The 13,012-nt window shown below is 37.8% G+C and overlaps 1 protein-coding gene across 8 annotated transcripts in view; it reads right to left on the minus strand.

Annotated features, from left to right (window-relative positions):
- LRRC9 (leucine rich repeat containing 9) overlaps positions 1-13,012 on the minus strand; it is a 127,059-nt gene that overhangs the window by 80,834 nt on the left and 33,213 nt on the right. For all 8 annotated transcript variants that reach the window (XR_015252334.1, XM_086709625.1, XM_086709624.1 and 5 more), the window contains 3 exons: positions 10,684-10,860; positions 9,800-9,917; positions 1,432-1,561 (listed from right to left, as the gene is read on the minus strand). Coding sequence is in view for 7 of the 8 variants with exons in the window: in XM_086709625.1 (XP_086565751.1) it covers positions 1,432-1,561; positions 9,800-9,917; positions 10,684-10,860 (425 nt within the window). In the remaining variant the exon portion in view is untranslated. The remainder of the gene's footprint in view (positions 1-1,431; positions 1,562-9,799; positions 9,918-10,683; positions 10,861-13,012) is intronic.

A 13,012-nucleotide genomic window follows, 5' to 3' on the forward strand; every position in this document is an offset into this window, starting at 1 on the left:
AGAATGCAAGCTGAAAGAACCTAACTGTTTTGGGAAACATTTCAGAAGGATGTAGAAAAACATGATGAGGTGTTTCTTAAGATGGGAATGGAAGAGCATGAGAAAAAAGAAGCAAATGGTTTTTTTTTAATAAGGAGTTCTTTCTATATTCAATTATCTGCTTAGTTTTCTGATTATCATTAACTGAATGAAAGGCTGCAAGACACATGTAGTTTGTCATGAATAATCCTAGCAGAGCTCTAGTCTGGAACCTAGAATATCACTCTTATAGACCTAATTTAACCAAATTTCTGACTGCCCAGTCTTCAGTAGGTGTATAGTGGAGACCAAAGAATAGGTGTCCCTTACTTCCTGACCAGGTCAATTCTCCGTATTATATATTCTTTGGTAATATGCACTAACATTTCATCTTTGTTATGAAATTGTTATGTTATGAAAATTTTAATTTTACAGTTATTTGTGTGCTTATTAATATTTGTCAGTACCATAAAGGAGCAACTGTGTCTGGTTTGTAAAGACTATATCCATACTACTACCAAGTGCCTAACACGTAGTAAACATTCCATAATACTGGTAGAACTGAAGCATGAACAGTGGAAGGGTGAGGCAAGAGGACCTAATGAGCTGGACTTTTCCCCAGTCTGTGGTTACAAGGGGACCTCTCCCAGAAGTGTCCTGCAAATTGGCTCATATGCTTTTATCTATCTATATATTCAAGATGCAAATAAAGTACTGATCATTGTGAATAAAGTACCAAAATTTTATCTTCTATGAGGCAATTTATAAAGAAATCTGTACACTACAGTTTGTCTTTAGCCAGTTTTAGATTTGCAACCAGGTTTTCTTATATCTATTGAAATGATTAAGGCCTGCCTTCCCAAGTGCTTGGCATGATGATTACTGCATAATTGTGCCAAGTTCTCTTTTCTCTTTCCTATGAATTTGGGGTGGTGTGTGTGTGTGTGTGTGTGTGTGTGTGTGTGTGTGTGAGAGAGAGAGAGAGAGAGAGAGAGAGAGAGAGAGAGAGGGAGAGAGAGAGAGACATGCATATATACTGAATTTATTTTTAGGACACAAGTTAATGAACAAAAGTAGACAGCAAGGAACTAAGATGGCGGTGGAGTAGGAGGACCCTAGGCTTGGCTTGGCCCTCGAATGAACAAAAGCAGCCTGTTTCATATAAATTGGATTAAATATGAGTAACAAATGAGTCCCATTCTATTAATGTTGACACAATAATCAGTAAGTATTTGTTCATAAGTTGTAAAGTTACAGATCAGAAAGTCATATTTCACTACACTGGTAAATACTAAATAAAATAGTTTCTGGAAAATCTTCCTGATTGATAAAGCCAAGTATTAAAAATGTTATGAAAATAATTAACAAAGGCTTAAAACTAAAAAGTTCAGAAATACCATATATTTGTACTACCATGCCTGAAGAGCTCCTGCTCAGGAGAGTTCTTCTCATCTTTGTACTTTTGCTGCAGAAATTCAATTCTGGGACACTCACACATACTTAGGCTGTTAGCGAGAATAACAGCTTCTTTTCTGAGAGGCAGCTGCAAAGAAAAAACAAAGCTGAGTATTTTTATAAAACTGACAGTACTTCAGCTTCAATACAGATGGCTTATTAGTTTATGTTTATGTGTCTGGGCAAAAAAAAAAAAAGGCTAGATTCATTGAAAAGCAGTAGATAACTTTCAGGTGCAACTTCATTCTGTAAGGCCATTTATATAATATGCTTTAAATTTACATGCAAATAGGTTTACGAAAAGTGATACACAGTATTCGTTCCTGTAAAAGCAGCCAGAGTCAGGACTGACAACACTGTGTGATCCAGGAGCTATAGTCTTACACATTTTCAATGATACTCCACTAGTAATCATGTAAATTCCAAAAAAAGAAAACCCTGTAGGTTCTTACTTATATGTGAGATATAGGTAAATATAGATACATGGATAAAGATTTGGTATAATTAGTGTTCTTGGTTTAATAATCTTCGTGGCTTTCCAGATACACCTCATTGTGCTAATGCATGGAAATTTTAGTTTGCATTGGGACTAGATTTATTTCTTAAAAATGTTTTATCAGAAATGCAGTAATACAGGGGTGCCTGGGTGGCTCAGTTGGTTAAGTGTCCAACTTCAGCTCAGGTCATGATCTCATAGTTCCTGAGTTTGAGCCCTGGACCAGGCTTTCAGCTGACAGTGCAGAGCCTGCTTGGGAGTCTCGCTCTCTCCTCTCTCTCTGCCCCTCCCCACTCATGCTTTCACTCTCTCTCTCAAAAGAAATAAACAACAACAACAAAAAAGAAATACAGTAATACTCTAAAATTCATATTACTTGCTATGAAAGCTCTGAAGAACAAATAAAATCTCTATTTTTAGTAGTAGAAAACCTAGAGCTAAGAGAGATTATATAATCTATCCAAGGACAGAAGTAGAAATTAGCAAAGTCATAATTTGAACTCAGGTCTGCTTCTCCTTGTCACTATCTCAGAGTTTTGAAATTATTACAAGTTTAATATTAGTATCCAAATTATCTAAAAAATATGTTTTCTATAAATGCTGAATTGCTTATTTACTTTTTCTTACTAAAAGCTGTTACCCAAAGAGGTTTAAAAATTTTTTTAATGTTTATTTATTTTTGAGAGAGAGAGAGAGAGACAGAGTATGAGCAGGGGAGGGGCAGAGAACAAGAGGGACAGGCTGAGCTGTCAGCACAGAACCCAATGCAGGGCTCAGACTCATGTCTGTGAGATCATGACCTGAGCTGAATTTGAATGCTCAACCGACTGAGCCACCCAGGCGCCCCCCAAAGAAGTTTTTAAAATATAAATACTAAAATGTTGCTCATGTTACCATAAATTCCACATCCCAGTAAATATAACCTTATCAGATTTCCAATGAACATCACTAACTATTCATTAGATACAAGCTGTGTACGTGGCATTGTGCAGCTATAGCATGGTCTTGGTCCTCAAGTGAGAGAGGGAAGATGGTGAAGACAGCACAGACAGTAATCTCTCTGACATTGGCTATAGCAACATTTTTCTAGATATGTCTCCTAAGGCAAGGGAAATAAAAGCAAAAATAAACTGTTGGGACTACATCAAAATAGAAAGTTTCTGCACAGCGAAGGAAACAATCAACAGAACAAAAAGGCGACCTACTAAATGAGAGAAGATATTTGCAAATGATTTACCCAATAAAGGGTTAGTATCCAGAATATATAAAGTATTTATAAAACTCAACACCCAAAAAACAAATAGCCCAATTAAAAAATGGGCAGAAGGCATGAACAGACATTTCTCCAGAGAAGAGATACAAATGGCCAACAGACACATAAAATGATGTTCAACATCACTCATCATCAGGAAAATGCAAATGAAAACTACAATGAGAGATCACCCCTCACTTGTCAGAAAGGCTAAAATCAACAATACAAGAAACAAGTGTTGGCAAGGGTGTGGAGAAAAAGGAACCCTCTTGTACTGTTGGTGGGAATGCACTCTGGTGCAGCCACTGTGGAAAACAATATGGAGGTTCCTCAAAATGTTAAAAAAAGAACTACCCTACAGTCCAGTAATCATACTACTGGATATTTGCACACACAAAATAAAAACACTAATTCAAAATTATTCTTGAACCCCCAAGTTTATGCAGCATTATTTACAATAGCCAAACTATGGAAGCAGCCTAATTGTCCCCCGATAGATGAATGGATAAAGAAGATGTGGTATATATGCACAGTGGAATATAATTCATTTGTAAAAGATAATAAAAATCGTGCCACTTGTGATATGGATGGATCTAGAGAGTATAATGCTAAGTGAAATAAGTCAGTCAGAGGAAGACAAATACCATATGATTTCACTCATACGTGGAATTTAAGAAACAAAATAAACAAGCAAAGGAAAAAGAGAAAGAGAGAAACCAAGAAACAGACTCTTAACTATAGAGAACAAACTGATAGTTATCAGAGGGAAGGTAGGTGGGAGGATGGGGGAAATAGTGATGGGGATTAAAGAGTATACTTACGATTAAAAAATAAAATGATTAAAAAAATAAATAGGGGCGCCTGGGTGGCTCAGTCGGTTAAGTGGCCGACTTCGGCTCAGGTCACGATCTCACAGTCCGTGAGTTCGAGCCCCGTGTCGGGCTCTGTGCTGACCGCTCAGAGCCTGGAGCCTGTTTCAGATTCTGTGTCTCCCTCTCTCTCTGACCCTCCCCCGTTCATGCTCTGTCTCTGTCTCAAAAATAAATAAACGTTAAAAAAATTTTTAAAAAAATAAAAAATAAAAAATAAATAGATAACAACAAAAAGAATCAGAAGATGTAAAAAAAAAAAAGGAAAAAAGAAAAGAAGAAAGAGGGGGGAAGATGGAAGCTGTACCCAGTAATTAAAAATACAAACCATCACAGGGTGCCTGCGTGGCTCAATCAATTAAGTGTCCAATTCTTGATTTTGGCTCAGGTCATGATGTCACATGATCCAATGAGATCCAGTTCTGTGTCAGGCTCCACGCTGAGCATGGAGCCTCCTTGGGATTTGCCTCTCCCTCTTCCTCTGCCTCTACCCTGCTCATGCTTGTGTACTCTCTCTCTCAACATAAATAAATAAACATTAAACATTAAAAAAATACAAACCATCACAAGATGTGTCAAATAAGATCTCCTTTTTTAAATGAAATGTTTTTAAGAACCATCTTTGTAGAGGTTAGGGATCAATGCTAGGCTTTAAAGATTAGGCATAATTCCAATCAGAAATCTTAAAAGAAAGTCTTTTTAAGAGGAGAAAGCATATGAAGGTATAGAAACAGGTACGATTGTCTATTCAACTATCATCCATCTATTCAACTATCCATCATTCATTAATCAGATTTCCACTAGGAATCTCTAAAGAAAGTCCCTGTCCTCAAGGTCTTGTAGAGAGATGCACACCATGATTGCCGTGGAGATCCTTCTGCCACTCCATAGATCGATTTCCTGGGTGTTCAAGTGACCTAACCTCAATACAGCTGTGTTTGAGGTTACAGCTTACTACTCTGTCATCTTAACTCCTCTCAATTGTATTTTAGTATAACAAATGTGCTACAATAAAATTCTCAACTGCCACTGATTGCCACTTAACCAGCTTCCGCTAACCGACTCACAGGATTAAGCAGTAATTTCCATCCTTTCTAAATCCCACAGTATGGTGACAATTCAAGGATAAGAGGGTACTTTAAAAAATACTAGCATAGGGAATATAGTCAATGATACTGTTAGTAACATTATATGGTGACAGATGGTGACTACACTTATTCTAGTGAGCACTGAGTAATGTATAGAATTGTCGAATCACTGTGTTGTACACCAGACACTACTATAACACTGTATGTCAACTATACTTCAATAATAAAAATAAAAAAAAAACTGATGTACTTCTATTCTCCCCAGCTGTGTTGTATGCTTACAAAAAGTCGGTTAATTTTGTTCCTAAATGTTTTATACCAGTTGTATTTGTTATTGAAATTATACACATGAAATAAAACAATGAAACATGAACAAGGATGAGAGTTGTTTCTATGAAAAATAAGTGGAAAGTATTGGTAAGATTCTGTAGAGACTAATCATTAAAAGCTTCTGCTACAGCATGTGTAGATGGGGCAAATATAAAAGTTTGGTGGTGGCAAGGGGGAGCATACAAACTAAAACTAGATTGATTCTTGCACTCAAGTTCATGCTCAACTTTAAAGAAACTGAAACTAATATGTAATATGGTTATGGTCTGATGTAAGAAAGATTATCAGGAGTTTCAACCTCATACTCAGAGGCTTTGGCCCTATGTAAAAAGATAGATGAATGAAATGTAAGTTTATATGTTTTAAGTTTGCTGAAGGGATGCTCGCTTCAGCAGCGTATATGTTGTTTGCTAAAGTGTTCCTTAAGTAAATAATTTATTTAAAGTTCTCCTTTTTTTAAGTGTTATTTAAGTGAACTCTACACTCCATGTGGGGCTTGAACTCACGACCCTGAGATAAAGAGTCACATGCTCTTCCAACTGAGCCACCTGGGCGCCCCTAGTTCTCCATTTTAATGGATTTTCTGATAAACCTGTAAACTAGGTAAAAGGGATCCTACTATCTGAGAACTCAGGAAAGCCTTCGCAAAGGAGGAGGTCCTTAAGTCGAGACTTGAAGGGTAAGTTTGCCAAAAGAAAAAAGTAGGGAAGATCATTTCATCAAAAGGAGGCATGGCACTGAGGTATGTTTAGGAGAATCACAAAGAAAGTACATACTTCATTTGGGGTATTTGTTGTATTTGGTAATAGGGAGTCTGGTTGAAGCTAGATTTTGAGGGGCCTTAAGTGCAAGGCAGGGGGATTTGAACTTCATTATCATGAGTAATGGGAAGATACTGAAGGATTTTCATCATGAGAACAATGCAGTGTGTGCTATGAAAATAATGTTTTAGGAAAGATTAATTTGTCTCTCCTTTTAAAGGTGGAAGGAATAGAGGGAAGACCAAGGGCAGAGTTGCCTATTAGGAAACTACTGGCAAAGATTAGAGGGAATGTTCTAAGTGGTGGCAGGCAATAGGAACAGGGAGGGAAAGGAAGAATGCAAAGTGATATGGTAAAGGAAGAATCACTACAAATGGTAAATGATTAGATACAGGGATAATGAAAAAGGGAGTGGTTGGATATAATTTCAAAGCTTTGAACCTGGTCAGTGGAGAGTGACAGCATTGTTGGTAGAAATAAGACAAGGAGAGAGTTAGTTATGGACAAAATATTAAAGGCTGGTTTTAGACATATTGTAGAAGGAGATAAAACGGGTTAATCACATAGGAATGGCAGCTGCGGGTGTCAGAGCAGAGAGCAGGAGGTGGGCTGGCTGAGGACGTACACTTTGGAGAAAGCCAAGTGGAATAAATGATACTCCTTAAGTCTATTGACCAAGTCCTTGGGCATCAAAGAGAGTAATGATGTAAGCCAGCCCTCTGCCTTACAAAGTCACTGCCAACCTAAGCCAAATCTGTCTTCTAAACTGCTTACACAACTCATGCTTTTTAATCTTATCCCACCTCTTAAACGATGCAGTACATAAACATTTATCTTTATTGCCTGTGTGCACATAATAGCATAAAAAATATGGTTTATTAGATCTACATGCTACACAGTGATTTTTCTAGCCAATTATACTCCATTTCTAAGATTTTAACAATGAGAGTAATTGATCATGTGTGGAGAAAAACAAGATTATTAAGCCTTAATCTTGTGGTATTCTCATGTTTAGAGGGAAGAGGAAGAATTAAAAGAAAACAAAGACAGGACAATCAGAAAAATAGGAGAATAACATTAGTGTAATATTATGGATGCCAAAGGGGAGTTTCGAAAAGGAAAGAGCAGTCAATAGTATCAAATACTTTAGAGAATAATGGTAAATCTTATTTTAAAATTTTCTATGAAATAACATGGTATTTATCTTTCTCTGACTGACTTATTTCATGCAGCATAATACTCTCTAGCTCCATCCACCTCATTGCAAATGGCAAGATTACGTTCTTTTTTATGGCTGAATAATAGGAGCTAGAGAGTATTATGCTGCATGAAATAAGTCAGTCACAGAAAGACATACCACATGATTTCACTCTAATATGGAATTTATGAAACAAAACAAATTAACATAGAGGGGGGAAAAAAGAGAGGCAAACCAAGAAACAGACTCTTAACTATAAAGAAGGTACTGATGGTTACCAGACGGGAGATAGGGAGGGGGATGGGTAAAGTCAGTGATGGAGATTAAGGAGTGCACTTGTGATGAGCACGGGGACCTGTAACGGAAGTGCTGAATCACTCTTTTGTACACCTGAAACTAATACGTATGGCACATGGAATTTAAATAAAATCTTTAAAAAGCCCAAAAAACAAAAAACAAAACAAAACAAAAAAAAACCCAAAAACTTTCTATGTGCCAGGAACTGGTCCCAAGAACTTTCTGGGTAAATTTTAATAATACATTCTATTTAATGTAATCTATCTGAAATATTATCATTTCAATATGTAATCAGTATAAGAAATTATAATCTCTTTTCTATACCAAAACTGAGATTTATTTAAAACTTCTTAGCACATCTCAATTCTGACTAGTCACATTTCAAATGCTCAGCAGTCACATGCAGGTGGTGGCTACCATACTGGATAGCCGGCTGTTTAAAGGATTAGAGATACCGCATCTCCTAAAGGAGCGGCAGGAGATAAGGCGCTAGGCACAGTGTCGGGCAAGCAGGAAACACACAGAAATGTTAGCCTCATCTTTCTGCCAACCTTCGTGCCCATGATGGTTCATAGTTCTCTGGAATCACCCTGAGCACTCCACTCTTCTTTTTCAAATCCTTTATTCCTCGCCTCCTTCTTTCTTCTCTTCCAGAAAGTACATAAGGGCACTTTCGCCACACCAGCCTGCTGAAGCCACTGTCCCTCTGGCCTGCTGCTGCAGTATCCCCCCTATGTAACCTCCTGCCATCAGCTCCTACTCCCTCCAATCCTTTCTCCACTGAATGGCTGGAATGCTGTTTTGGTGATTTTTTTTTAACTGTAAAAAGTACATAAAGTAAAACTACCATTTTAACCGTTTTTAAGTGTACAATTCATTGGCATGGAGTACATTCACAATGTTGTGCAACCATCACCACTATTCATTTCCAGAACTTTTCATCATCCCCATAGAAGCTCTGCAGTCATTAAATAATGACTCCCTATCCTTCCATCCTCATCCCCTGCTAACCTCTATTCTACTTTCTGTCTGTACCAATTTGCCTATTCTACGTACCTCATACAAGTGGAATCATACAAAATTTGTAAATTTGTGTTTGGCTTTTTTCACTTAGTGTAATACTTTCAAGGTTTAACCATGGATCAGAATGTATCAGAATTTAAATCCTTTTTATGGCTAGTATGCCATTGGATGGCTATATCATATTTTGTTTATCCATTGTGTCTTGATGGGCATTTGGGTTGTTTTGATTTTTTGGCTATTATGAATAATGGTGTTATGAACATGGAGTGGTGTACCAGTATCCAAAAACTTTTGAATGCATACCTCACTAAATCCTAACCACAACTCTGTGAAGTAGATACTATTATTACCTTCATTTTATAGATAGGAAGAAAAAGGCACATAGAGGTGAAGTCACTTAGCTCCTGAGTAGGAAAGCCAGGATTTAAATGCAACAACATTATCATTTTTGTGTGCGCCATGATGTGAAAAGGGTGAGGGAGCACTGCTGTATAACAGGGTGTTACAGCTGCCTCAGCAAGAGAGCGGAAGACAGAGAAAGGGTGACTGGATATTTTGGAGCTCAGAGTGACCAGGGAGCAAGGTGCAGACAAAGAAGTAGAAAATAAAGAAGTGGTGGCAGTAAGAGAGAAAGAAAAACAGGATGACAACCAGAAAGCATAGCAGTCAGTGTTCAGCAAATGGACTTTTTTTTTTCAAGATGGAGAAGACCCTAGAGTGTTTAAAAGAGATTATAGAAATAGATTTCAAGATCATTAACAAAAGGATCACAGCGTGAAAATAGGATACCTAGAAATATTAGATAGTCAGGCAGATAAATTAATTGATGGACTTATTCTGGTATAATCCAAAGAAGGAAGATGCTATACTTTGTAGCACCAAGCTTTCTGTGAAATAGCAGAAGTTGGCTATAAATATGAATAAAAGGATTGAGAACCAAGCCCTGTCTAACCAATGGCAGGGCTTTATTCATTAGGAAGAAAGCATTATTCTGAATGACATTTTATGCTACCTTGTTCGTTTCACTGTCTTTGAATCCTTTTTCAAGTATTTGTAGCAGATGCTTTTTCTTCACTGTAACTTCAGGATCAAAAACATAAAAAAGACATTCCAGCATCTTTCGATAGCTCCTTAAGAATAATTAAGACAAAAAAAGTTTGAGAATTGATTTCAAAAGAGCTTAGCCATAGATAAGACAATCATATATCTTGCCCTGGATATTTCCCATTTACAGTGAATGTTTCAGTGTCATTACTAAGTCTCCAATCCCCCTCAGTCTCAAAAAGAGCCCCAGGGGTGCCTGGGTGGCTCAGTTGGTTGAGCGTCTGACTTTGGCTCAGGTCATGATCTCAAGGTTTGTGGGTTCGAGCCTTGCATCAGGTTCTGTGGCAACAGCGAGGAGCCTGCTTGGTTTTTTCCCTCTCTGCCCCTCACCTGCTTGCTCTCTCTCTGTCTCTTTCAAAATGGACAAATGAAAACTTAAAAAACAAAAAAGGCCCCAGTGTGGGTAAACTATGATGTCATCCTCATCAAGAGAGATGCATGAAAAGGAAATATTTACTAACGAGGCATATTTTCAATATTGTAAACTTAAAAAAAAAATGTTTATTTATTTTTGAGAGAGAGAGAGAGAGAGAGCGAGAGCAAGATTGAGACCGAGCAGGGGAGGGGAAGAGAGGGCGGGGGGAGAGAGAATCCCAAGCAGGCTCCAAGCAAAGTCCGACACGGGGCTCAAACCCATGATCCGTGAAATCATGACCTGAGCTGAAGTTGGGCGCTTAACTGACTGAACCACCCAGGCACTCCAATATTGTAAGCTTTTAAAACAGAATGACTCTTTTACAAAATAAAATCAGACTTCTGTAAAAATGTTCCTTACGGAATTTAACTTCTTACTCTGAATCATGCATATCTTCACTGTCAAGAAACTTCTGGAGTTTCTCTTCAAATTTTAGTCTCAGAGTACGGTTGTTAACTTTGATGATACGTTTTACTTTCACTCCAGTAATACCATATGGCCTGAAGTCCCAGGTACAAAAACGTGAGAGAACTAGTTCATAGCAGGAGTTAAACCTATATGGGAAAACAGAATATATATAAAGAAAAGAACACATTGTCCTTAAAACGTTGAAGAACACTAAGTTACATACAATAAAACTTATAACCCATATTTTATATTTTTTGCTAAAGATACATTGTCATATCATAGCTCTGCTTTGGTCCAAACTGGGCACACTTAATCAATAAAAGAGATGTTAAACTTTGAAACATAAAAGTAAGAGTTGTTTGTATTAATGATTAGATATGTGTTTTGACTGAAAGACATGTTGCTTGAGTAATCCTTCATTACTGAAACACTTTGTTTTTTGGCTTCAGTGAAACTGTGTATCTCTGGCTTTCTTCTTATTGGCTGCTCCTTAATGGTTTTCTTTGCTGATTCTTTTTCCTCTGGCAGCTTTCCAAATGTTGGACTGCACCTGGAATAAGTCTTGGGTGCTCCTTTTGTTTCCATGAATACTATTCCTAGGTGATTTCATCTGGTCCCTTGGCAATATATAGAAAAAATATATTTTATATATACGGATATCTTCCAACATTTTACTTTCAGACTTTATCTCTACCCAATTTAGGTGGATATACCCCTACTTGAACATCCAACTGCTTAGTTGGTATGTTCACTTGCATATGGAATAGGCCTCTAAAACTTAATTCATCACCTGCTTCTAAGCCTACTCCTTCTGACTGTTTTCCATCTCAGTATATGGTACCAGCATCTAACTGGTAGCTTAAGTTAACATCCCAGGAATGAAACTTGCCTCCTCTCTGTCTCACTAATATCCAATTCTTTGGTCAAATCTCTTTGGCCCTACATCTAAAATATCCTGATTATAACCCTATGTCATCACCATCACTGTTATTACTTTTTTCCAAGTCATCATCATCTCTCATTTGGACTACTGCCAATAACTTCATAACTAGGGATATAGAAGTGAAAGAGGCAGGGTCCCTCCTCTCATGGAGCCTATATTATAAGGAGTTGGCCAAAAAATAAACAATACATAAATAAAATCATTTCTAAACTGACAAGTGCTTTGAAGAAAGAGAAGTTTGGGGTAAGGACTGGAGTGGGGGCTACTGAGTATAGATCTGGGTAAGATATTTCAGAGAAGATATTTGAGTGAAGAAAAGGAGAAGAAGGGGCCAACTATGTGAAGATCTCAAGAAGATGTATTGGAAGTGCTCATCTGCTCTCTACTGCCCTTACTGGGCCATGCCCTATCTTAAAGTAGCACAGAATTTGGACTAAGATGAGATTTTAAAACGAATCAATTTGGGGGCACCTGGGTGGCTCAGTAGGTTAAACATCTGACTCCAGCTCAGGTCATGATCTCACGGTTCATGGGTTCGAGCCCTAAGTTGGGCTCAGTGCTGACAGCTCAGAGCCTGGAGCCTGTTTTGGATTCTGTGTCTCCCTCTCTGCCCCTCCCCTGCTCGTGCTCTCTTTCTTTCCCTATTAAGAATAAATAAACATTAAAAAAATAATAATAATAAAATAAAATGGATCAATTTGAAAAGAAAGCTAAGTGATCCTATATGGGACACATTTACCTGTAATGAGATGTCTGGTCCTCACTGGCATACAATATCAACAAAGGCCTGAGCATGAGTGTGGGCTAAGATCACAGAGGTGAGCTTCCTGGTGGGTGGTCTTTCCCTGGGACAAACTCATTTAGAGTGTCTGCCTTTCTCACTAGCAAAGACTGAACCAGTGCAGCTAAGAGCTGCCCAATTACTCTTCCCTTGGAGTTGAAAAGTGAGCTGCCCAAACCAAACCATTCCCGGAGGGGCTCACAATCTGTTAGGAGACAGATACATATAAGTAGTGTGGCAACCAGCTGATGCTGCTAATTAGTTCGGAGGTCTGGATAAATAATTACATCATCACCAGGAGTGGGAAACCTCCAGGCTCATGTATAGAGGGATCACTGTCTGGGCCTGATCAGTCCAAGTCACTCCTACATAATACATCCTGGAACCACTGAAGCTCCAATTACTACTTGCACTCTATTTTTATTATTATTATGCTCTGATAGAAAGTGTTGTAGGCATTTTATTTAGATAAAGTTTTGTCATATAGTAACAAGGGTAAACAAGAATAGATAGAAGCGATAAATGGACAATACCTAGCTTCTAGTTCAGTTCCCAGGAATGCAAGAACTAAGAA

This window comes from Puma concolor, chromosome B3 (genome assembly GCF_028749965.1).
Source record: "Puma concolor isolate L17-30 chromosome B3, mPumCon1.1.hap2, whole genome shotgun sequence".
Classification (NCBI taxonomy): Eukaryota; Metazoa; Chordata; class Mammalia; order Carnivora; family Felidae; genus Puma; species Puma concolor.